The sequence below is a fragment of the Prionailurus viverrinus genome, chromosome A1 (assembly GCF_022837055.1).
Source record: "Prionailurus viverrinus isolate Anna chromosome A1, UM_Priviv_1.0, whole genome shotgun sequence".
Taxonomy (NCBI): Eukaryota; Metazoa; Chordata; class Mammalia; order Carnivora; family Felidae; genus Prionailurus; species Prionailurus viverrinus.
The window spans coordinates 71728155-71752902 of NC_062561.1; the positions used below are offsets into that span (position 1 = coordinate 71728155).

The 24748-nt window shown below is 37.2% G+C and overlaps 1 protein-coding gene across 5 annotated transcripts in view; it reads left to right on the forward strand.

The window, feature by feature from the left end:
- The window catches only part of PCCA (propionyl-CoA carboxylase subunit alpha), a 417383-nt gene that overhangs the window by 10508 nt on the left and 382127 nt on the right, over window positions 1-24748 (forward strand). For all 5 annotated transcript variants that reach the window (XM_047863104.1, XM_047863113.1, XM_047863129.1 and 2 more), the window contains exons 2-4: window positions 3149-3226; window positions 9405-9452; window positions 9559-9627. In XM_047863104.1, the coding sequence (XP_047719060.1) occupies window positions 3149-3226; window positions 9405-9452; window positions 9559-9627 (195 nt within the window). The remainder of the gene's footprint in view (window positions 1-3148; window positions 3227-9404; window positions 9453-9558; window positions 9628-24748) is intronic.

Here is a 24748-nt window from a genome sequence, read left to right on the forward strand (position 1 = left end):
GTGTAGAGGTGCAAATTAAGCAGATTTCTACTAACTATTCTCTGTATTTAAAAAAAGAAATTTTAAGGGTGCCCAGATGGCTCAGTTGGTTAAGCGTCTGACTCTTGATTTTGGTTCAGGTCATGATCTCACGGTTGTGAGATAGAGCTGGGTGTTGGGCTCTGCGCTGGGCTTGGAGACTGCTTAGGGTTCTCTCTTGTCCTCTGACCCTCCTTCTCATGCTCTTGTTCTCTTTTTCTCTCTCAAAAAAATAATAAATTTTAGGGGCTCCTGGCTGGCTCAGTTGGTGGAGCATGTGACTCCTAACCTTGGGGTCATGAGTTCTAGCCCACGTTGGGTGTGGAGATTACTAGGAAACAAAATGATAAAAGAAATTTCATGTTGTGTATCTACAAAAATTATCTGATTTTTGACCTGTATTTTTTATAACTTTGATCGTCCATACAGGTCTCCCAGGAGTGAACAGGAACAGAGAAAGGCCAACTATAAACCAGTTCAGACCCTGGTTTCTTCTTTATAGTTCTGCTCTTCTGGTTTTGCTTGGACCAGTTGTACTTCTAGGTACTTGGCTAACCAGGGGAATCCATGTTTTTTTGAAATTTTGGGACACATTATCACAAATTCAAATGTGTAAAAGCTATATGCTTTTTTTTTTTTTTTTTTAATACTGGTGGTAAAATAGTCTGAGGTCTTCAGAATCAGGTATTTTAAATAGTAATAAAAAGATTCCAAAACACCAGTTTGATCAATTAAGTATAGTGCTACAGCTTCTACATTTTGGCCAGATGTAAGTTGTAATAGAGTGGATTTAGTTTTAAGAAGTGTGTGGCATAGACTTTTTTTTTAAGGGTAGGCTTTTTTTTTTTAAAGGTTCATTTTTTTTTTTAAAGTTTTTTTTTTGATGTTTTATTTATTTTTGAGACAGAGAGAGACAGAGCATGAACGGGGGAGGGGCAGAGAGCGAGGGAGACACAGAATCGGAAGCAGGCTCCAGGCTCTGAGCCATCAGCCCAGAGCCCAACGCGGGGCTCGAACTCACGGACCGCGAGATCGTGACCTGAGCTGAACTCGGGCGCTTAACCGACCGAGCCACTCAGGCGCCCCTAAAGGTTCATTTTTGAGAGCGAGAGGGAGTGTGTGTGCTTGTGCAAGTGGAGGGGGGTGCAGAGAGAGGGGATAGAGGATCCGAAGTGAGTTTTGTGCTGACTGCAGAGTGCCTGATGCAGGGCTCGAACTATGAACCATGAGATCATGACCTGGGTCAAAATCAGTCACTTAACCGACTGAGCCACCCAGTGGGCACCCAGGTCCCCCTGGCATAGATGTTTTCTATTTTAGTTTTAGGTTACTGATAGTTTCACTGGAAGTAAATATAGCATAATTGAGTCAGCGCCCCCAAACAGTGGTCAGAGCCTGGCGACTTGAGATTTCTGAGCGGTTTGGGGATAGAAACTCTTACTTTTGGGGCAAGTTTAGTTTATTCCTCATGGGCTCATCTAATTAGGTAGAGTCTGGAGGTTTTTATTCCCGGAAGTAGCCTGGAAACTTAGTGCATTAACTCATACTGATTAAAATTTATGAAATCAGCTCGATTTACACCAAGTAGGTCTGCATGTTTGTTAGTTACTCTGAGAGTAGTAGTAGTTCAGCAGTGAGATCTGGGTCACCGCCTTGCGTGGCCTCACTGGCTTACATGTTGACTTTGGATCAAGTGCATATCCTCCCATGATCGTGAGAAGCTTGTACACATTAGATATCCCTCTACTATGTAAGCTCTTGTTTTTTTGATAACCGTGGTTTAGGTTTGTAAGGGACCTTAAAGAAAAGTCACCCAGACTTTCATTTCTTAGCAGATGGGTTAGAGTGGTTTGCTCAAGTCCTAGAGTTAGGGTTAGAATTCAGGTTTCTTGATTTTCTTTCCCATAGTTCTTTGCTGGGTGGTAGGGTGCTTTTTAAAGTATTCCCCTCCCCAGACATAAACATCGCTGTTGTTCTCACTCTTCATAAGTAATTAGAATACCTAAAATGTCCATCCCAGGTTGTGTTTTTTTGTCTGCAAGATGCACATTTGTCATCAGGAATCAGTTACAGCCTTTATTTGTTAGTGATTAAAGACACACGTATGATTTTGTCTTTTATAAAAAGATCATGTTGACCTGTTCATGCAGCAGACCACTATGTGCCTTACAATATTAGGGAGAATTTGTAAAAATGTCAACTATTTTGTTGTTACATTTTATAAAATGGATAGGAAGCTTGCATGTTATTTATTTTGTGTAAATATCCTAGTGCTGGTTTGCAGCAGAATGAGAAATCTCCAGGGAGCTTTTGTTTTTCTTTATTCTTGGAATTTGTTTTCTTAGTTTTCTGCATGGGCTGAGGCTGTAAACACAAGACCTGATTTTCTGGAGAAGTAGTATTACCTTTATCTTATTAAGTCTGATGTGGGACTAAAATTGCTAAATGTAGCTGTTCTGCTGAAGGCAGTGGAAGACTGAATTTTTATTTGAATGCATAGAGTGGTGAGACCCTCCTGGTAAATTGTTGTTGTTTTTTCCCTCTTTTAATTGTATCTTTGCATAGACATTGGTGTTCACGTGGGAGGTGCCATTACTTTTTATTATCTCAAAATAAACTCCAGAATGCTTTGAATAGATCTGTGCTTAAATTTTGCAACCATTGCAACCTAGCCTAATGACTTTGGACAAATTAAAATTCTCAAGACTCTGTTCTCTCATTAAAATTGGGCCTAATACTCTTGAACTTACAGGGATGTCTGAAGGTTGTGGGAGGGGGGATGGGCTAAATGGGTAAGGGGCATTAAGGAATCTACTCCTGAAATCGTTGCACTATATGCTAACAAACTTGGATGTAAATAAAACAAAAGTTGACCCATTGGCTCTTACTTTACTTTTCTGGAGATCATTCTGATGCCTTTGGTTTCTCTTGTGTGCCAAAGGGATCTATCTGGTAGTTATGATTTACCTTCCAACCTTCCATAGTTAGGGCATGTGGCTTAGAACTACATGTATTGATAAAATATTTTAGGTAGATGCATACTGGAAGAATTACTCTGAAAAAATATTTTTAAAGCCCATTCAAGGATCTGTAATTTATTTCACCTTTTTTTTTTTTTTTTTTTTGGTAGCATGTCCCACACTACTCAAGACAGCACTTAATGGTGTCCCGTAGTCTCTGTTCAGCAGGATATGATTCTAATGAAAAAGTAAGTATTTAAAAAATACTAGCAAAGTTATAATGGTTTTGCTTTCTTGTTTCCATGCTGTGTTCAGTGGACAGATTAAATATTAGCGCTGTATAATTACTACTCTAACATCATGGGTTTTATAGCTGCTCAATCTTTTTTCATTGTGGGCCACAACCTGAGTCTTAAATTTTGTGTTTGTACCTTTACCAGAAATTGAGTAAACTTTTAGTGTGTTTCCTTTGTTATTCAGCAGAATAACTAACATAGCCTTCTTTCTTAAATTCTGGGTTATTTGAGAGATTTTGATTGAACTGATTTATTTTTCCATTTAATATCTGTAGGGTTAATTTTGAAGGCACCTTTGTGTATTGTAAATTTTGGGGCAAGGGAATTCCAGTTAAAATCCTGATAGAGGATAATAGTTGAGGCTCGTAATAGGAGAAAGAAAGGGCCTATAAGTGGTGATTAGAAAATGTCATTTTTTCTAATGACAATGACCATGAAGACCTCAAACAGGGCAGGAGAGTTTTGGTTAAGAAGAAGTGATTCAAGTCGAGAGTCAGGAAGGTAAAAACTGATGAATGATTATTTGAGAACGAAATAGCTGAGGTATCTTCTAAATCATCTCTTGAAGTATACAAAACTACTCAAAAGAATTTGGAGGCTTGGAGAAAGGGTCTGTATCATTGCAGTTTAATAACAATGTGGACACAATTTGCAGGGTATATATCATTTAAAATTTCCTAATAGCCACATTAAAAAAAACTGAAGAAGTTAACTTTAATAGTATGTTTTAATTCTATATCTAAAGTGTTATTTCAGTACATAATATAAATAGTATCAATGAGATACTTTTTTTTTTTTTTTTTTTTTTTTTTTTGGGTACCAGATCTTCTAAATCCAAGTGTATAATTTACACTTCTGGCATCTGAGTTTGATTAGCCACATTTGAAGAGCTTAGTGCCAGTGGTTACTTGATTGGACTGCACTGGTCCAGATGAATTAGCTATGATAAACTCCCTTTTATGAAATAAATCCATGGTTTAATATGAAAACTTTAGTATAGAAGTTGGGGTGCATGTATGTATATTTCTGCACATGTGTTGAGTTCCAATCTAGAGGTAGTGAGCTGTCCTAACTGGGAACACACTCTAGGGAGTGGTTAGCTAGTATTTGTTCAAGAGGCCACATTCCAGAGTGGGGGAGACATAGAATACTACCAAGTGTTCAGCTCTCTTTCTCCCTGTTAACTTTGGTAGCCTTCCTCATTAGCATAATAGGTGTTAGAAGTGGGCTCTCATTGATGACATTAGTGGTATGCAAGATATGTGTTCTGGCTGCTATTTAATAGAAATTCTTAGCCCCTGAATTAGAATAAAACAATCTAGTTGGCCTTTCATTCTTTATCTTTAAGGATAGAAACTAAGGTTGATCCCTAAATGAAGTGATCCTATGTGCAGCTCTTTCTTTGTCTGGAGGTTCTTGATAGATTGAGTCTGACAGTGTAACTGGCCAAATCAGAATATTGATGTATTTACCTCAGGTGAACCTTTCATTCAGACTGTTGGAGCATTATACAATGAAGTTGAGACATCATTGAGCTTTATTTGGTAGATTTTAAGATCTTTTTTATGCCTGTTCATAAATGTATGTGTTGGTGGAGTTTGGTTTGAGGCTTCTTTTTGCCATAACCTCGTAATGAGCTTACAGTAATATCTGACTCACCCCCCACATTGGTGGCCATTGATAATTACTAAAAATAAACAAATGCATATAACCTGGTTTAGGGAATTTATAGAGCTCTTCCCCCCACCTTGGAGTCCACTGAAGTACATATTTTGTTTTAAATGTCTGAAATCAGATCTGCTCCCTGCTATCTTTGTCTTCTTTGCTGTACCTTTGCTTTTAGGTAATTGTGGTGAAACTATATAGTGTGTCAGTCATGTCATAACGTCCATGATGCTTGTTGACACCTAACGGTAGTATATAGGTTTTGTGTGTTAAGACCAAGTTGCAGGCTTGCCCTTCACTCCAGGGCTGCCTTTAATTGGGACTTTCTACTTCTAGGAATTCTTGCTGTTGTCATAGCTATTCATTAAATACTGCACTTTTTTGTTTTTTATTGTTCCTGTCCTAAGTGCAGATAGATCTGATTTTTTGGTAATACATATTTGCTAAATAAATTGATTCTCATCTGAACTTGTCATTGACTCCTTTATATTTTATCAGCAATTTCCATCAGGTTGAAATTAAACCAGGTAAAATTTAATCATTACTAAATGTACCTTTTTTTTTTTTGACTTGAATTTTAACACATCGACTTGTCTCTGATATGTTCATAACAATAGGGAAGATTTAGTAATAATCTGCTTAGAAAAAGACCAGGAGGCTACTAAAGTAGGCCTTAAGTTAGCGTGTACCAGTGTAGTACTATATTGTGCCTGGCGTAACAAATGTGATCTTAGGTGTCACTGTTAATACAGTGTTTAAAGCTTGTACCATTATACTCCGATCATGTCACATTGTGGTATGTTTTGATATGAATACCTGGATGTGAGCTCTGGCTTTGCCCCTGTGAATTTTAATTGATTTAGGCAAGTGATTTGGCTTCATCAAGCCTTAATTTTCTCATTTGTAAATTGGGGATGTTCTCAGCTGACTTCATAGGACTATTCTGAGCCTTAAATGAGACATAGTGGACAGAAGGGATTTGTCCTGGCATATAGAAAGCATGTGCCCTAAATGTTAGCAGCTTAATATTAGTCTTAACAACTAGGTTTTGTACATTTGGAAACAGCCTCAAAATCCACAGATAGTAAATAACTGGGGTGTAAACTCAAGCCTGGGCTTCTCTAGTGAGGTGGTAGATTTACCCACTGTTCTGTACCACTTCTCAGAAGTGTTGGTAAGTGACTAGTCAGTGTGTGGAGTTCTGTGGTCATTCCTTCAACAAGTACCCAGGGGAACGGGCCAGCTCAGCCCTTGTCTTGGGCTGTGAATGGAGTGAAGTGTCCTTGGTGGTTTTAGACCCTGGCTATGAAGATCTAAGTATGGGGAAGAGAAAAGAAGGAAGGAGGGATAGAGGATAGAATAAAAGGAGGTAACTTAAAACAAAAAATCTTCAGGAATTTCCATTGTGTTTCTTACCCTGGATGACCTCATTAGTAGTTAGAGAACCGCTGCTGCAAAAGTCCGTCTCTCTCTCTCATGGTACTTGAAAGCCCCTCTGTCTTCAGGATATAGGTTCCTGATTTAAAGATTTTTGTTCATTTCCCTTAGAATATCTTCAGAGTGCCTCCTTATATGTGGCTCTGGACCTATAGGATAAAGTCCAATTCCTTAAATGGCATATAAGTCCTTTTATCATCTGGCCTTTTTTACCCTAGCTTTGTTTGCTCCAGCTCCCCTGTACATATCTTGTGCTTGAGCTATATTAAAAATCCCTTGTTTTTCAGTGCTACCGTCTGCTTTCAATGTCACTGCCTTTGCCCTTGCTGTTCACTCTTCCTTCTCTGCACTGGCCACAGCCTCTTGGATGTAGCTGCGTTATGGCACTTACTACACTTTGTTGTCATACTGCCATATTGTACACAGAAGTTATCAAATGCACTTGATGTTTCCCTGTAATTTTTAATGCAGAGGGGAAGTTTTAAAGTCCGTGTAAATTTATTTGTATGTATTCTTTTACGTGCATAGCTTACCTGAAAGAATATATGTACAGGAAACTGGTAATAGCATTGCCTTTGGAGCAGAGACCTAGTTGTCTCTACAGTATATCACCTTTTGTACCTTTTAAACCCTGAACCATATACATACATTTATTCAAAAGAGTATCTTCTGTATGGAAGGTTAATTGATATGATCAGCTTTATTTAGCTTGTGCACTAATTGGTATTAACAGACCTGTATTAGGGTTCTGCAGAGAAAGAGAACCCGTAGGAGATGTATGTGGAGATCCACTGGCTCACACAGCTATGGAGGCCAAGTCTCACGATCTGCCATCTGCAAGCTGGAGACATAGGAAAGGTGGTGATGTAATTCTAGTCTAGGTCCAGGGGCCTGAGAACCTGGGAGCCCATATGTCGGTAAGCCCCAGGGTAGGCCAAGGCTGTGTCCCTCTTGAATCAGGAAAGCGGGACAAATCCTCACTTCTACTTTTTGTTCTCTCAGGCCCTCAACGAATGGGATGATGCTCACCCACACTGGGGAGGGCAGTGTACTGGGCTGAGTCCCCTGATTCACATGCTCCTGTCCTCTAGAAACACTTTCACAGACACACCCAGAAATCATGTTTCATCTGGTCACCCTGGGGCCCAGTCAAGTTGCATGTAAAAGTAAAATTAGCCATCACAAGCCCTGAATAGAGAAGATGTGTCAGGTGCAGATAGTTGTTTTAATGTAGATGTTTCCCTGTTAGATAGGTTCACACTCCTAGATTTGTCACAAACAGTGTGGTGTGTGGCCCAAAGGGGTGAATAACAATAGCTATGGCTAACACCTCTTGAGTATATATTATGTGCTAGGCACTATTCTAAACACTTTAAGGGTGTTAATTCATACTCTCACAGCCTCTTGTGGCAGGTGCTATTATTACTCTCATTTTACATACCAGGAAATGAGGGTTGAGAAGGATGGCTTGCCCACATAAGAACACATGGTGGTGTTGGGCAATTTAGTCCAGACTGGCTTTTAACTATTATTCTGCCATGCAGATAAAAATTAGAAGGAAGTTCTTGGGGCGCCTGGGTGGCGCAGTCGGTTAAGCATCCGACTTCAGCCAGGTCACGATCTCACGGTCCGTGAGTTCGAGCCCCGCGTCAGGCTCTGGGCTGATGGCTCCGAGCCTGGAGCCTGTTTCCGATTCTGTATCTCCCTCTCTCTCTGCCCCTCCCCCATTCATGCTCTGTCTCTCTCTGTCCCAAAAATAAATAAAAACGTTAAAAAAAAATTAAAAAAAAAAATTAGAAGGAAGTTCTTAATCCCTATAATGTTATGATTGGTTATATTTCCTATAACAGTTGCTTATTGTGTAACTTCGTGTTTGTGTTGCTTTTATCAGATGTCATCTGTTTAATACTTATAAAAATGCACATTTTAAAATGCATTTCAAAGAGGTATAAAACATTTTTTTCTTTGTATATTGTCAGTGTTTAACAGGGATTTACCATGACCACTTAGGTATAGAATGGCCTATGATTTTGTAGTCTCAGGCTTGATGTGACATGAGGGTATTTTAAGGACCCATCTGCTCAAGGCTCTGAATGACTCAGGATATTATCAGATTAAGAGTTTACCAATTTTTAAGGCAGAGGCTTGTCTCAGTTTGCTAGAATAAGTGATGTGTGACATAAAGTTTAAACCAAGACTTTGAAAACCTTTTCCAACTCTGAGATTCTGTGACTCCCTGTCAGGTTAAAATATTGCTTTCAGTTATATGAGTACTTTAAAGATCATATATAGCTTTACCTTTCTTTTAGAAATATAACTAAGACTTTTTCTGTAGTTACATTCAACTTACAACAGTTCACTAACCCAGAAATAATTGTGTACTAAAAGATCTCCATATTACTTGTGTGTTTCTTTCAAAGGATTAGCCTGTACAATTTTAGAGTAGGAAGAGAACCTTATTAAATAGTTTCCTCTAGAAATGCCATCAGTTTATATGTGAAAGTGAAGATCTACAGAGATTGATTTGCCTCAAGTCAAATAGGTTATTGTTAGTGGCAAAGCTGGGCTTAGAATTGAAGTATCTAGGCCTACCCAGAATGGAGCTACTCTCTTATGAGGCCTTAGCTGCTTCAAATATGGTGGTTACTCAAACTTAACATAAATTCCCTGAATTTAGAATATACGTTATGAAGTAAGTGGTCAAACAATTCTGTCTAAAGTTTTTTAGTATTCAGAAATGTTATCTGAAGATTACCTTTTGGCAAGAGAATTTATAAATATCCCCTTAGTCCATTTAAGTACACCAAACCAAATCAGTTGATGCTTTAACAGACTAATTATAGGGCCGCATCCTACCAGATGAATTTAGTAGCAATCGGGTTATAGATGAACACACATGTAATATTTAGTACTACTCTAGGAAGTAATTTTTTTTTTTTAAGAATCCTGTCCAGTGTTGTGAGAAAACTTGTTTTCTGGTTCCAAAGTGAGAGTAACAATTTCTTATGTGTGTTTTTTCTCTTTTCAGACTTTTGATAAAATTCTTATTGCTAATAGAGGAGAAATTGCATGTAGGGTGAGTGGAGTTTTAATCTTATTTTCCATTTTACTTTGTGAATTTTATTAAATCCCTTGAAATATGAATCTCTATTAATAGATAACATTGATATATTTTAAAATAGGTTATTAAAACTTGCAAGAAGATGGGCATTAAGACAGTTGCCATCCACAGTGATGTTGATGCTAGTTCTGTAAGTATATTTTGCTTTATCTGAATGAAGACCTTATTTGGGGTATATTTAAAAGAAAAAAAAAAAAGCCTGGGTGACTCAGTCAGTTGAGCGTCTGACTTCAGATGGTCTTGCAGTTCGTGAGTTCGAGCCCTCCGTCGGGCTCTGTGCTGACAGCTCAGAGCCTGGAGTCTGCTTCAGATTCTGTATCTCTCTCTCTCTCCCCCTCCCCTGCTCATTCTCTACCTCTCTCTTTCTCTCAAAAATAAATAAATGTTAAAGTAAATAAATAAATAAAGGTAAAAGATGTAGGTTTTCTTCATTCTTGGCCTGAAAAGGGTATACACAATTAAAAAACAAAACACCTAATTACTGACTCTTGTATTAAGCAAAATGGAAGTATCATAATGTCTTTAATATGTGTCTTAATTTTTTTTTCCCCAGGGTTTTAAAAACCTACATTAGGGTTTAAAAATTGCTTGACAGATTGCTGGTCACCAAGTAGATTTGGACAAAGCTTGAGAAAGATTCAAAGATTATTGTAATGTTTATATCATGCTGCATTAGGAAAGCATGTTTTCCCACAGCTGAATTCCAGTATCACTAAGGGAATGCTATACTTGTTTAATTTTCCTAAATGCTGTATCGTGTTCGGCTGAAAGGTTGATGAATGAAAGATACGCTAATACTAATTGGACATGAACAAAAGGAATAACATAAAGCCGTGAATGATTTTATTGGGGATTTTTACCACAGCAGGCATTTTTAGCAGTAATAAACTATGAAGGAATAGAAAAAAAACTCCTGAGAAAAGAATGTAAATTATTAGAACTTTAGGGGATGAAATTTAAGTAGCGGTACTTTACGTTACTGTTTTTCATTCTTTTACACTACTTTTGATAACGGGACCTATCGGTGATGTCAGTTTTTATTATACAGAAAGATAATACAGAGGATTTTCATTGTTTGTGATTTCTTACCTAGAAATGTGTTGTTCATTCTGCTTTATTGCCACTGACTTCCTTAAAAAAAAAAAAAACAAAACAAAACAAAAAAAAGAGAAGCCATTACAAGCTATTCTAATTTCCTGAAAATAAAGGTTAAGTATCTTATCTAGTTTACTTGACAGATACATTTAAAAAGGCGAAAGATTTATGCGATCTGAAGAGAAACCAGAGTATTGACAGATACATTTAAAATAGTCCTCTTCTACTTAAAAAAGAAATTAAATAAATTTATTTTACATATGTGGTTTTTTTTTTAATATTGGTTTCTGGCCTCTTTACTAATAATTTGTTTTAACTGATAGTTTCAATAGTAGTTTATACTCCTTACAAGATATCTATGAAATAATGAGAAAACTATTACTTTAATCTGTTTCTTGGTTGGTAAACTAAGACATTTATCAGTAGCAAACTCTTTTAGAAAAAAGTTTGTGTTACCATCAGGCTCATAATAGATTTAAAATTTTCTCTTGTCTTGTGTTCATTTTCAGTGTATTAGGTCAGGAGGTGTTTTTCACTCATGCATAAATTGGGAGAGAAAATGGACACTGTTTTTATATCAAGTCTTATAGTAAACTTTAACTTACTTTTCTCATATCAAGATATAGTTCTGTATCCTGTGTTCTCATGAAGGTGACTGTTGGCATGCATGGTCCAAAATTATTTGCATTTTGATTTTTTTCATATGTTTGTATTTCAGTGTTGGTATTATAGTTCCCAACAGCACGACTGCTTTTTCCCATTCTTAATTTTCTAGTTTTGTGTTCTTGTTAGGTAGAAGCTTTGCAGGAGCAATTTGCATTGCGGGTACAGCCCCTGCCTTGGAGAAAGGCTGCCGTGATGGTATGGTACAAACCTTGTAGGGTCAGAAACTCCTCCCAACCTATGGGGGGAGTTTCCCAACTGACTGGAAGCAGCCTCCATTAGAGACCATCCCACACTGTCTGTCTCAGCTCCTCCCAGCCCAGAGAGAACCAATACTATCCAATCCCAAAACAACGTAGGAGCCAGCTCTCCAACCTTGAGAGTGTACTTCCGATTTAATAAACTGCTTTGCACTTGCTACTTTCCTTCTGGCTGTCTTTATTCGAGTGTGGATTCTCACGTAAATCTTCTCATGGGGAATCAAGAGACTGAGGCCTCCATTCACACAACCCAGACTCACCCATAACATTTTGATCTAGAGGTACACTGTCACTTTCCAGCCTTTGAAAAAAATGGTTTCAGAAGAGTTGGTCAGAGTTTTAAGATGGTCCTTCATATCCTTCTAAAGCAGAGATGGTAGTTTTACATTTTAAAGACTTTTTTTTTTTTTATTTAAAAAAAAATTTTTTTTTTTTCAACGTTTATTTATTTTTTGGGGGACAGAAAGACAGAGCATGAACGGGGGAGGGGCAGAGAGAGAGGGAGACACAGAATCAGAAACAGGCTCCAGGCTCTGAGCCATCAGCCCAGAGCCCGATGCGGGGCTCGAACTCATGGACCGCGAGATCGTGACCTGGCTGAAGTCGGACGCTCAACCGACTGCGCCACCCAGGCGCCCCACATTTTAAAGACTTTTAGTCACTTTTTGCTGAAAGTGGAAATGAGCCTACCAGAGATTATAATACATAATTTAGAATAAGATTTCCTAGGGCCCACAGTGGAGGCAATGCATGATCAGTCAAAACTTCCTCTTAGTGTGACCTACCTTAAGCCCTTTTCTAGAAAGATACTATTTAGGATAATAATGATAGTTAGAATGTTCAAAGTTTAGTTTAGGCCTTAGCACTAGAACCAAATCTGTTTGCTTTCTGCATCTCAAGAAAGCCAAAAGGGTGAATTCCTCTAACGGTTTTTTGCTTCCTTAACATGTGACCAAAAAGATGATCATTGTATCCAATGAGCTTTACAATATGGGTAATATGAACAAGTCTTGCTACTTAGATGTATTGTTAACATTGCAATATTTATTTTCAACAGGTGAGCATTAAATTTTTTTTTAATGTTTATTTTTGAGCAAGAGAAAGAGAAGGAGACAGAGTGTGAGTGGGAAAGAGCAGAGAGAGAGGGAGGGAGACACAGAATCCAAAGTATGCCCAGGCTCTGGGCCATTAGGGCAGAGCCTGACGCAGGACTCGAGCTCATGATCCATGAGATCATGACCTGAGCTGAAGTCGGACGTTTAACTGACTGAGCCACCCAGGCACCCCAGGAGGTGAGCATTTTAAATGTAATTTGGAGTAAAAAATATCTTATATGCTTTATGTTAATTTTATAAATGGAAATGTAAATATTGCAGTAGGAAAATACAACAGTTGATTTTTTTTTTTTATGTTTATTTTTGAGAGAGAGACAGTGTGTGTGGGGGAGGGGCAGAGAGAGAGAGGCACACACAGAATCTGAAGCAGGCTTCAGGCTCTCAGCCGTCAGCACGGGGCCTGACATGGGGCTTGAACCCACAAACCGTGAGATCATGACCTGAGCCGAAGTTGGACGCTCAACTGACTGAGCCACCCAGGCGCCCCAACAGTTGATTGTTTTTAAATGGCAAGTTAATATTTTTCACAACTAATTTTTGACACTTAAGCAGGGAGAAAAGGCTAACGGTTTACTACAACTATTAACTGATAAGTCCTATAAAGAAAACGACCTACCTTATAAATGATGTGTAATGGAAAAAAATTGGCTTTTTAAAGATGATTATGCAGTTTTTCCATTGGTCTCCTTTCCCCCATCCTGTTCTTCAAAATTGTCTTCAATATTCTTGTCTTTTCTTCCATGTGAATTTTAGGATAAGCTTGCTTACCAAATTAGACACATCCACCCACCAGTTTTTAGCTATTGTGAACAAGACTTCTTTAATAATCTAGTACAAATCTTTATGTAAACATATACTTTGATTTGTCTAAATACCTAGGAGTGGAATTACTTGGTCATCAGGTAGATGAGAGGCAAAGCAACTTTTTCCTGTATGAATAGTAAATCTCTGTCTGGGGAGTAAATAAATATATTTTAGACTTTGCAGATCACATGTTCTACTTTTACTTATATATACATACATATGACCCTTTAGAAATGTAAAAACCATTTTTAACTTGCAGGCTATAAAATAACTGTCCTTAGATTGGATTTGGCCTGTGGGTGGGTGGTATTTTGTTGACTCCTGGCATTAATAGATGCATATTTAACTGTAAGAAGCTGCCACGGGTGCCTGGGTGGCTCAGTTGGTTAAGTCTGGTTCTTGATTTCGGCTCTGGTCATGATCTTGTGGTTTGTGAGATTGAGCCCCATGTTGAGCTCTGCACTGATAGCATACATCCTGCTTGGGATTCATTCATTCTCTCCCTCCCTCCCTCCCTCCCTCCCTCCCTCCCTCCCTCCCTCCCCTTCTCCCTGTCCCTCTCCCTCTCTCCTCCTTACCCCCTCTCAAAATAAACAAACTTAAAAAATAAGTGTTAGAAGCTGCCAAATAGTTGTTCTGTATGACTCTGCCACATTTTGCTCTCACCAGTAATGTACGAACGTTCATGTTGCTCTGCGTCCTTGCCTGGACTTGATCTCAGCAGTCCTTCTGATTTTGGCTATTCTGTTGGTGTTCACATGTTATCTTATTGTAGTTTTAATTTAAATTCTCTGATGAATATTGATGTTGAGTACCTTTTCATATTAGTGGCCATTTATATTCTTAAGTGTTCAGACATAAAATTGGAAGAGCAAGTACAGTGAGTGCTTATACCTTTTGCTTGGACTCACCAGTTAACATTTGGACACATTTGCTTATAACTGTGTCCATATGTATGATTATAAATATATATTGTGTGTATGTTTCTTCTTTTTTTATTTTGCTAAGGAAATTGGAAGTAAGTTACAGTCATGGCATTTCACCCCTAAATACTTAAGTTTTTATTTCCCAGGAAAAGGCTATTCTCTTACATATACCCTATCAAAGCTAGGAAAATTATTAGTAATTCTATAGTATAATCTAATACACAGACTGTATTCAAATTTTCCCATTTGTCTCCAAATGTCTTTACTTTTTTTTTTTTTTTTAACGTAAGCTTTACACCCAACATGGGTCTTGAACTCATGACCCTGTAATGAAGATGCTCTACTTACAGAGCCAGCCAGGTGCCGCTCCCAATGTCTTTAGTATTTTTTTTGACCCACAGTTCAGTCGTGGTTCATGAATTATATTCGGTTATTATGGCTCTTTAAAGAGTCTCTTAATCTAAAATAGTCCTCTTCCCTTCCCTCTTTGTTTGATTTTCATGATACCGACGTTTTGAGGAATCCAGGCCAATTGGCTTATAGATAGTCTGGGTTTGTTTCCTCACAAATAGATTCAGTGTAAATCTTTTTTTTTTGATAAGAAAACTTCATAAGTGGGGCGCCTTCATAAGTGGGTGGCTCAGTCGGTTAAACGTCCTACTTCGGCTCAGGTCCCGATCTCGCTGTGAGTTTGAGCCCTGCGTTGGGCTCTGTGCTGACAGCTCAGTCTGCAGCCTGCTTTAGATTCTGCATTTCCCCCACTCTCACTCTGTTTTGTCTTGAAAGTAAATAAACGTTAAAAAAAATTAAAAAAATACTTAAGTGATCCTGTTGTATCAAGAAGTTCATAATGTTGGGGGGTGGTTTTGGTTACACTGATTACTTGGTTGAGGTAATGGTGCATTTTTTTCCCCCTCTTTTGAAATTAATTTTTGGGGGTGAATCTTTGAATCCATGTGAATATTTGTCCCCCAACAACCTCTCATCTACTATTTTTCATCCACTGATAAAAAGCATCTGATGCAATAATTACTTTGGTTGCATTTGTGTTGTGCTGTCTGTTGAGAAGTCTGTCAGGTCTACTCCATTTTGAATCTACCTTCCCCCCCCCCCCCCCTTATATATTTGAATCCCCTTTCATGTCTTACTCATTTTTAACTACTTACTTTTTTAGGATTTATTTATTTTGAGAGAGTGCATGCGCATGTGCTAACCAGGGAGAGGCAGAGAGAGAGAGAGAGAGAGAGAGAATCCTAAGCAGACTCCACCCTGTGAGCACAGAGCCTGATGTGGGGCTTGAACCCAGGAACCGTGAGATCATGACCAGAGCCAAAACCAAGAGTTGGGCACTTAACTGACTAAACTACCCAGGTGCCCCTTTAACTACTTATTTTAAAGCTTCTATCATACTGCTGTATTATTCCAAGTTCTTAAGTGTCTACTTCTGACTTCTTACACAATGGATGAGCTTTTCATTTGTGTGGATCTTGGCTTGTGACCTCCTATCTGGTGTCTTTAATGTTGAATCCCAGCATGGTTTGGGTTGCAGATACGGCCTTGTTGGGTGGGTGCTATATTTGTTTCTGCCAGACTCTCTAGGGTACCCTTCTTCTGGTACTAATGTTTCTGTTAACTTATTGGCATGAAGGTTGCTGAATTTCGAGGATAATGGAAAAAACAAAATGAAATGACATATATCCCTCCCTCTCTTGAATAGACCCATGGTTTCTAATTTACAGAGGAGACTTCTTACTTTGAACTACAGCAGATAATTTTAAATATATGTCTTCCATGTACTTATTAGGTTGACATTTTTCTTCCTTTTCACTGAGGATGTAATCTTTGAGCAGTCTGGCCGTATGTAGGGAGTTTTTCTTATAATTTTTAACTCCTTTCTCTGAGAATTAACTCAGTTCTTTAGATTCTCTCCCCCTCCCGCCTTTTTTTTTTTTTTTTTTTTTTTTTTTTTTACTAGATTACCAGTTTATTATAAATGAGTATAGCTCAGAAACAGTCAGTTGGAAGACCTGAGTAAGGGAAGGTATGGGGACAGGGCAGGAAGCTTGCGTACCCTCTCTAGGCACACCGGTTTCCCCCAATTTCCATGTGCTCACCAACCCCGATTCTTGAGATCCCCCTCCCACTCTCCATGATTAGCTGCAATATTGGCTCTGGCAGATGCTGTCTGGCTTTTAGCTTCCTTTTTTGTTTTTGATCCCTGGGGATTGCCTGTAATTTCTTGTAAGCCAAGTTGTTCATTTAAAGGGTGTTTGTTAAATTTAATCTAGGATTTGAGGTGCTTGTAGAGGTGCTTGTAGGGAGGCTTTGCAGATTATTTAGTTGGTTGTTCTTGGATAGTCTTTTTTTTTTTTAATGTTTATTTATTTTTGAGAGAGAGCGCGCATGAGCAGGAGAGGGGCAGAGAGAGAAGGAGACACAGAATCAGAGGCAGGCTCCAGGCTCTGAGCTGTCAGCACAGAGCCCTATGTGGGGCTAAAACTCACAAACCATGAGATCATCACCCGAGCCAAAGTCAGACGCTTAAGTGACTGAGCCACCGGGGTGTCCCAGTGGATAGTCTTAAAAAGAGGATGACATCCTGTCTGTTGAGGAAGTTGCCCTGCTCTTTTTGAAAAGTGAAGGCTGATCTAGAGCAGTATCAAAATCGGACTTTACCCAGGATGGCAGTTCACATATGCTGATGGGATTTCTGCAGCTGCTTCCAGGGGATGAGTCCACAAGCAGTGGGAAATGGTCTGGGCAGGAGAGGCAGGTGGGAGTTAGGCCTCTTACCAAGTCATGAATTGTCTTTTATGTGTTCTCCAGGTCTTTATTAGTCTTTGTAAAGATGTTTAGAGAATGGTTTATGAAGGAAAAATTGTTCTGGTGAAAGACGGAATCCTGCTGGACTTTTGATAGGGATTGTGTTGTATCTGTACACTAATTTGGGAAGTAGTATTATCTCAACATTCTCAATTCCTCCTATCCATGGACGTGGATATTCCATTTGCTCTTGTTCTAGTTACTGTGGCTACTTTAATTTCAGCAGTGTTTTGTAGTTTTCAGAGTGTAAGTTTTGCACTTAACTTTGTTATATTTCATAGTAAATATTTTAGTATTTTTTATATTAGGATTGCAATGTTTTAAGTTTCAGCTTTTATTGCAAGTTTATAGAACTATAATCAACTTTTGTATGTGATCATTTGTCCTGCAACCTTGCTGAATTTGTTTATTCTTTTATATACACACACACACGTGCGCACACACACACACACGTGTGTGTGTGTGTCTATATATGTAAGATCCTTAAGATTCTCTCTAGAAGACCATGTACAAATAGAGATAGACTAGAGATAGACTTCTTTTGTTTCAATCTGGGAGCTTTTTATTTCATATTAATTTTCTTGGCTTCAACGTTCAGAGTGATATTGAATAGAAGTAGTGAGAGCAAGCATTTTGTTTTGTTCCTCATCTTTGGCAGAAAGCGCTTAGTATTTCACAATTAAGTTTGATTTAGGCTCTGGGATTTTCATAAATTCCCATTATCAGGTTGAGGAAGTGCCCTGGTATTTCTAGATTGTTGAATGCTTTTTTTGTGATTGGATATTGGATTACTTCAAATGCTTTTTCTGTGTTGACTGAGGTGTCATAGCTTTTGTCTGTTATTCTATTGATATGGTATATTCCATTAATTTTTGGATATTACACACTTGGTCAAGGTGTATAGTTTTTTGTATATATTGCTGGATTCATTTTATTAGTGCTTTGTTGAGAATTTTTCATCTGTGGTTATAAGAGCTATTGGTCTGTAGTTTTCTTGTGATGGCTTTGTTTTGGTATCAGATCTTGGCCTCATATTATAAGTTAGGAACTGTTCCCTCATCTTCTCTTGTTTTGGAAGAGTCTGTGAAGAGTTGGCATTAATTATTCCTTAAATGTTTGGTAGAACTCACCAGTGAAGCCATCTCTGCTGCTTTTTTAATTTTAAATTTATTATTATTATTATTATTATTATTATTATTATTATTATTGAGAGAGAGAGATCCCAGGCAGGCTCCATGCCTAGCATGGAGCCTGACATGGGGCTCGATCTCATAACTGTGAGGTCATGACTTGAACTGAAATCAAAGAGTGGGGACACGTAACCAACTGAGCTACCCAGGTGCCCTAAAGACTTTATTTTTAAGTAATCTCTATACCCAATGTGGGGCTTGAACTCACAACCCTGAGATCAAGAGTTGTATGCTCTATCAACTGAGCCAGCCAGGCACCTGTCTATGGGTGGTTTTTTGATTATTCAATCTCTTATTAAAGGTTTATTCAGATTTTTGATTTCTTTTTCTGTGTCTATAATTTTTTCTTTCTAGGAATTTGTCCATTTCACCTGATTTATCTAGTTTATTGATATATGATTATAGTATTTCCTTATTTTTATTTTTGTAAGTTTGGTAGTGATTTCTTTCATTCCTGATTTTAGGCTTTTAAGAGTCTTTTTTTCCTTGGTCACTTTAGCTAAAAGTTTTCAACTTTATTGATCTTTCCAAAGAGCCAAATTTGATTTCATTGATCTCTATGTCATTTGTATTTAGTCTTTATTATTTCCTTTATCCTGCTTGTTCTGGGTTTATTTTGCTCTTTTTTTTTTTTTTTTTTTTAAATAAGTAGGCTTCATGCCTAGCATGGAACCCAATGCAGAGCTTGCACTTAAGACCTGAGCAGAGATTAATAGTTGGACGCTTAACCAACTAAGCCACCCAGGTGCCCCTAGTTTTCTCTTTTTAAAAATAGTTTAAGGTAGAAGATTAGGTTGTTGACTTAGTTTTTTTTTAATCTAAGTGTTGAGCTGTATAACATTTTTCTCTGTTTAGCTGCACCCCATATGCTTTGGTATGTTTTTCATTTTCATTCCTGAAACTCTTTTCTGACTTCCCTTGTGATTTCTTTTTTGGCCTGCTTATCATTTAGGAGTGTGTTGTTTAGTTACACATTATTTGTGAGCTTCCCAAGTTTATTTTTACCTGTTTTTAGTTTCCTTACCTTTTGGTTAGACAACATGCTTTTTATTTCTGTCTTTTAAAATTTGTTGGTGTTTGTTTTATGGCATACCATGTGCTCTGTCCTTGAGTTCCATGTGAACCTAAGAATGTCTGTTTTGCTGTTTATGGTTCTCTCTAGATGCCTTTTAGGACTGGTTGGTTCATAGGGCTATTCAAGTCTTCTCTTTCCTTGTTGATCTTCTGTTCTATCCATTAATGAAAGTGGGGTTTAACATGTTTGTAAAAAGCTTCTTAAAATGTTAAGTATTTATTTTGTTTTGCTCAGAAGACAAAATCGGTGACAAGTAGTTATAGGCCTGTAACTCTGTGCATGAAAGAGCCTGAATAAGGTAAGAGATCATTGACTAAGGAACTCTAGACTGTCATAGAAGTAATGAAGTAGGGTGCTTGGTGTAGAGATTCTCACAAGAATTCTTTGCAGTTTTCAGTAAACAAGAAATTTTGACATGAATTGTTATAGACTTAAGTAAAAATAGATTTCCTTTTTAAAAAATGTTTGTTTTTTAAAGGTTTCTTTTTAAAAATCTGGGCAAAGATGGTAAGCGAAAAATAAAACAATGACTGTTATATATTGATAGAAAAATCCCAAGTAATAGGAAAATGGAATAAAATAATTTACTTAAATAATATGCTGCAGCCACATGGAGTGTATTCATGACATTTCAGTATGGTTCAAAATTAGAGAATATTAATATATTAATAAGTTAGTAGAGGAAAACTAGATGATTATTCTGATAAAAGCCTAGATGTCATTTAAAAGAAATTTACTGTCTTTGTAAAATCCTTAGTAAAACAGGATTAAACACATGCTGCCTTCCCATAATAAGAAGGTTATACCTCATAGGAAGCATTCTCATGAAATTCAGGGTAAAGGCTGATAAATTTACTCTCACTACTGTTATTTAACAGCATTCTAAAAGTGCTAGGTAGTGTGTTAGGCAAATGTAAAATGGTGGACAGGAAAGGCAGAAATAGTAAGATTGTATTGAGTTTCTAGTTACGTATTAACTGAATAACTATTTAGAAACATAAAAAACCATCTCTATGGTTGTTAAAAAATAAATCTATAGTTTTCCTATATGTATCATCAACAAAGTAGCAAATACAACTGGCATGCCTGGGTGGCTCAGTCAGGTAAGCGTCAGACTTCAACTCAGGCCATGCATGGTCTCACAGCTGGTGAGTTCAAGCCCTGCATCGGGCTCTCTGCTGTCAGAGAGACAGACTGCTTTCTCATCTCTCCTCTGTCTCCCTCTCTTTCTGCTTCTCGCCCGGACACATACGTGCTTTCTCTCTTTCAAAAATAAATGTAAAAAAATACAACTGAAAATGTATAGCTTCATAGAAACAGTCGAAAAGGTAAAGCACTTGATATGAAATCTGTAGGACTTATAGGAGGACTTATTTTTGTATAGGGAAATTGAATAGTGTAAATACTAGTTATTTGAAAGTTTATGTACATTTCTCTATTAAATTCTAATGCAGTGTAATTGGGGGTGGGATGACAAAGGAGTAGTAAATTTGCAGAATGTCCTAGAAAAGTCGGTGGAAAATTGAAGAGGGGACCAACCTAACAGATACTAAAGTACATTGTAATACCTTTTCATGCAGAAATAACCAGGAGCACACCATAAAATTTTGGAGCAAGAAGAGACAGGTCTGTGGAGTAAATTCATTAGATTTTAGGCAGAGGGCTGATATGGGAGAATTTCTCGATTTGTTGAAGAGGGCCTTATTAATATGAATATTGACTTAGAAGGCAGGAGAGGTAGATTCTAGGGGTTTATGCCACTAATTTGTAATTGTAGGTATTCCCAGAGAAGTTAAGAAATATAAAAGACGAGAAATGTTTGGATTTAGTGACTAGGACTTTTCTAAATGGGAAGGTGGATCCTACTTTGTTAGTTTGGTGAATAGTGGGAATAAAGAATTTGCAAACATAGAGGTTGTACTCAAAATGCATGTTAGATAACTATTTTTATAACTTTGTTTTTAAGTAAAAAGATAGTATGCTTTCCCGTAAGAAATAGCAAAATCTTATATTTATATCAAATCTCTGAAGTTAACATTTTGATTTTTCTTAAAATGGACTAAATGATTCTGTGCTATAACCTTTTGCTATATTTTCTATCTAGACTCCTAAATTGAATGTATCAATGTTTTGTTGCTTTGTGTTCAGTGATGTTGGATGTAAATGAGAAATGCCTAATATTTACTACTTCAGAACCCAAACTTAAAATCAGGGAAGTAGCCATTGTGACTCCCATCTTGGTCAGACAGCCTACTGTTTGAAGTATGATTCCTGATGCGTATTGTAGTCTTACCCTTAGGATTCAGTAATGAGATTGAGCGGGGTTTCCTGTGAGCAGTCTGGGATGATTGACAGTAAGGTGAGGGGAATCATCACTTAGCATGCCTACCCTTGATAATATTTCCCTGCTGTCTGGGGAGGTACTAAGGACAAATAGGACTTCGTGATGTCTATGTAATTAGTGTACGTTGGTTCCAGCTGAACAAACTGGAGGGTAATGATCAGGTAAATGAAGAAGGAATACATTAATGTAGGCTAAGGTATAAAAGACCTTAGGGAAAACGTTATAAAAATTTTACGGGGTTGTTAGAATATATGTTTTATTTTTATGTATATCTTTATATATTATTTTTGTTAGAATATCTTTAGTTTTAGCTGTATGGAAAGCAGTTTAAAGGTAAAAACCTCATGCATTAACTTTTTCTCACATGGTTTAGTTTTTAGGATATTTTCAACCTTTTATTATTTGGAAAGGAGTTATGAGTTCTTGAGTTAAAATACATTTCACAATCTGTTAAGGACTTCTTTACAATCAATGTAGTCATTGATCCTCAAATTGGAATAAAGAAGTAAAGGGCAGGTTTGTAAAACTTTTGGGTGATAACTTAATTCAGGTGACCATTTATTGTATGTGTGTGTAGTTGAGATGGTATATTTATTTATTTATTTTTATTTTTTTATTTTTTATATTTTGAGATGGTATATTTAAATAACATTTTCTTAAATAGCTTTTACTAGTACAGAATACTTTAAGATGATGTTCGTGAGGATCCATGTTTCCCATTTGGTCTTATTTCATTCAGAAACATGGCCAATTATTTAGATTGCATTTAGAAAATGCAAGATTTAGAAAATCTATAGGATTCTTAAATCATTTTTTTGAAAAAATACTGTCATTGTTCATCACGAAGTATTCTTATCAGCAGGATAAAGTTGCACAGTAAAGCCTCTGATAGTGATTGCAATACTGTATTTAATGGGAAGGGAGGAATTTGCTTCATTAATGTGATTTTTGGACCTTGGGGTTCTGGTGATTAGGTTTTTAAAGAGTTTTTAAATGGCATACCTGCTTTAAAACTTGTTATTGCTCACTTTTCTTGTAAAACATAGTGCTTTCAGTAACCTTTTTGGATTTAGAATACAATGTATCAACCTTTGCAAATTTAAAACACTAGACCGATCGGGAGAAGAAAGTATATGAAATGTTCAGACGTTTCTTCTCTTTGCTTTTATTGTCCTTGGAAAAACATTTTGCAGAAACATTATACTATATCAATTTAAAATGTTTTGATTATCTTTGGCTTGGCTAAATTACTTTCTCTATATTTTTGGGTAAAATGGAATAGGTTAGGATTCCTGGTAGGGATTTGTTCACATTAATATGGCTCATCAGGGACATTATATTTAATTGGAGGTCCTGCAGAATAGTAGCAGGAGGCTGAAGAGAATGATTTAGCATTAGCAATGGCTCGTCTGGGAGTTGTGCACTAATCAAGGAGCTTGAGTGCTAGCAGTGGGGATGATGGGAATTATGACGATTATGACATGTAAGCATGTCTGTGTGCGAACTGGACGGGCAATGAGTTAATCAAGAAGTATATTAAATGGCTCCCATGCTGATTCATTATCATTTACCATAGTGCCTGTCAGGTTGTGTATTTAAAAAATACAATTATTGCTGAACTCAATATGTATAAATTCAGCCACTATTCTTTGCTTTTCAATAAAATACCCTCAAATTACCTAATACATATAAAAATGGAAAAATGAACCAACCCTGCTGACTGTGTGATTTGGGTATTATAGTATCTTTTTTTAAAAAACACTTTAGAGTTAGCCCTTAATTTCAGATTCATTTAAAACCTTGTTTACTTTGCCCTTTCATATATTCGTTTAAATACCCTGGCTTATTTCTGCTGCATACAGAGTTTGGGTTCAAAAAAAATAATCTTTTCAAGATGAAAAATAATTCCAATATTTGAGAAATATATTTAAGGCATGAAGCTGCAGACAAATCAAGGCATTAATCTTTTCTACCATCAAAATGCTCCAAAATCAGGGGGGTGGGCGTGGTGGTGGTAGAAATTTCCTTTGCTCTAGTGGGTGGTCTCTTTGTGTCAGGTAGACCCATTCTGTGCCCAGCATGGTTAGAGCCATCTGTCATGAAACTATCAGTTAGAAATGCTAGAAATGTACATATTTTGGGGGAAATGGAACCAATAAATTGAATTCCTTTTAGAAAATAAATTGAAATACAGCATAAATCCACGAGCAAACTGGATTATATCTATAGGCAAATTTATAGAGTTACTGTACAGATGAACACACACAGTTTCTTTCTTTTACTGTAAGCACTGCCAAATTTAATAAAAGTTTCTACCAAACTGTGACCTTCATGTATTAACTTAATTAATGCAATATTATGGGTACTACTCAAAGTGTTAACCTGTGGGTGGTTGTTACTGAAATCCATTATCTATGGAGTCAGTGTTTAGTGGTCAGCTGCATCAAAAATAAAACTTGCAACCAAGACAGTCCCTTGGGTGCTGTGAGCTCAGCAGGTTAAATTGTCAAAATCTGTCAAAGCTGCTTAAAAGACTATTTTAAACCCCCTGGAGTTCAAGGTACACCAGCCATTACAGTCAAGAAGGACTATGACTTTATTTAGCAGCAATGTGAAAATTACATTTGGACAGGAAAAAAAGATTTATATCCATATCTTCATGTATGAATTACTTTATTGACATGTGTTCGGGTACTTGCTATTTAACTTAAACATTAAAAAAAAGTTGGACTTTGAAAATTTATTTTGAGAGAGAGCACACATGCAAGTGTGCAGGTAAATGCACGTGTGTTTGGCAGAGGGACAGAGGGGTGGGAGGGGGGAGAGAGAATCCCAAGCAGGCTCCATGCTTGTCAGTGCAGAGCCCCAAGTGGGGCTCAATCTCCTGAACCATGAGGTCATTTTCTGAGCTGAAATTAAAAGTATGGCACTTAACCAACTGAGCCACTCAGGTGCG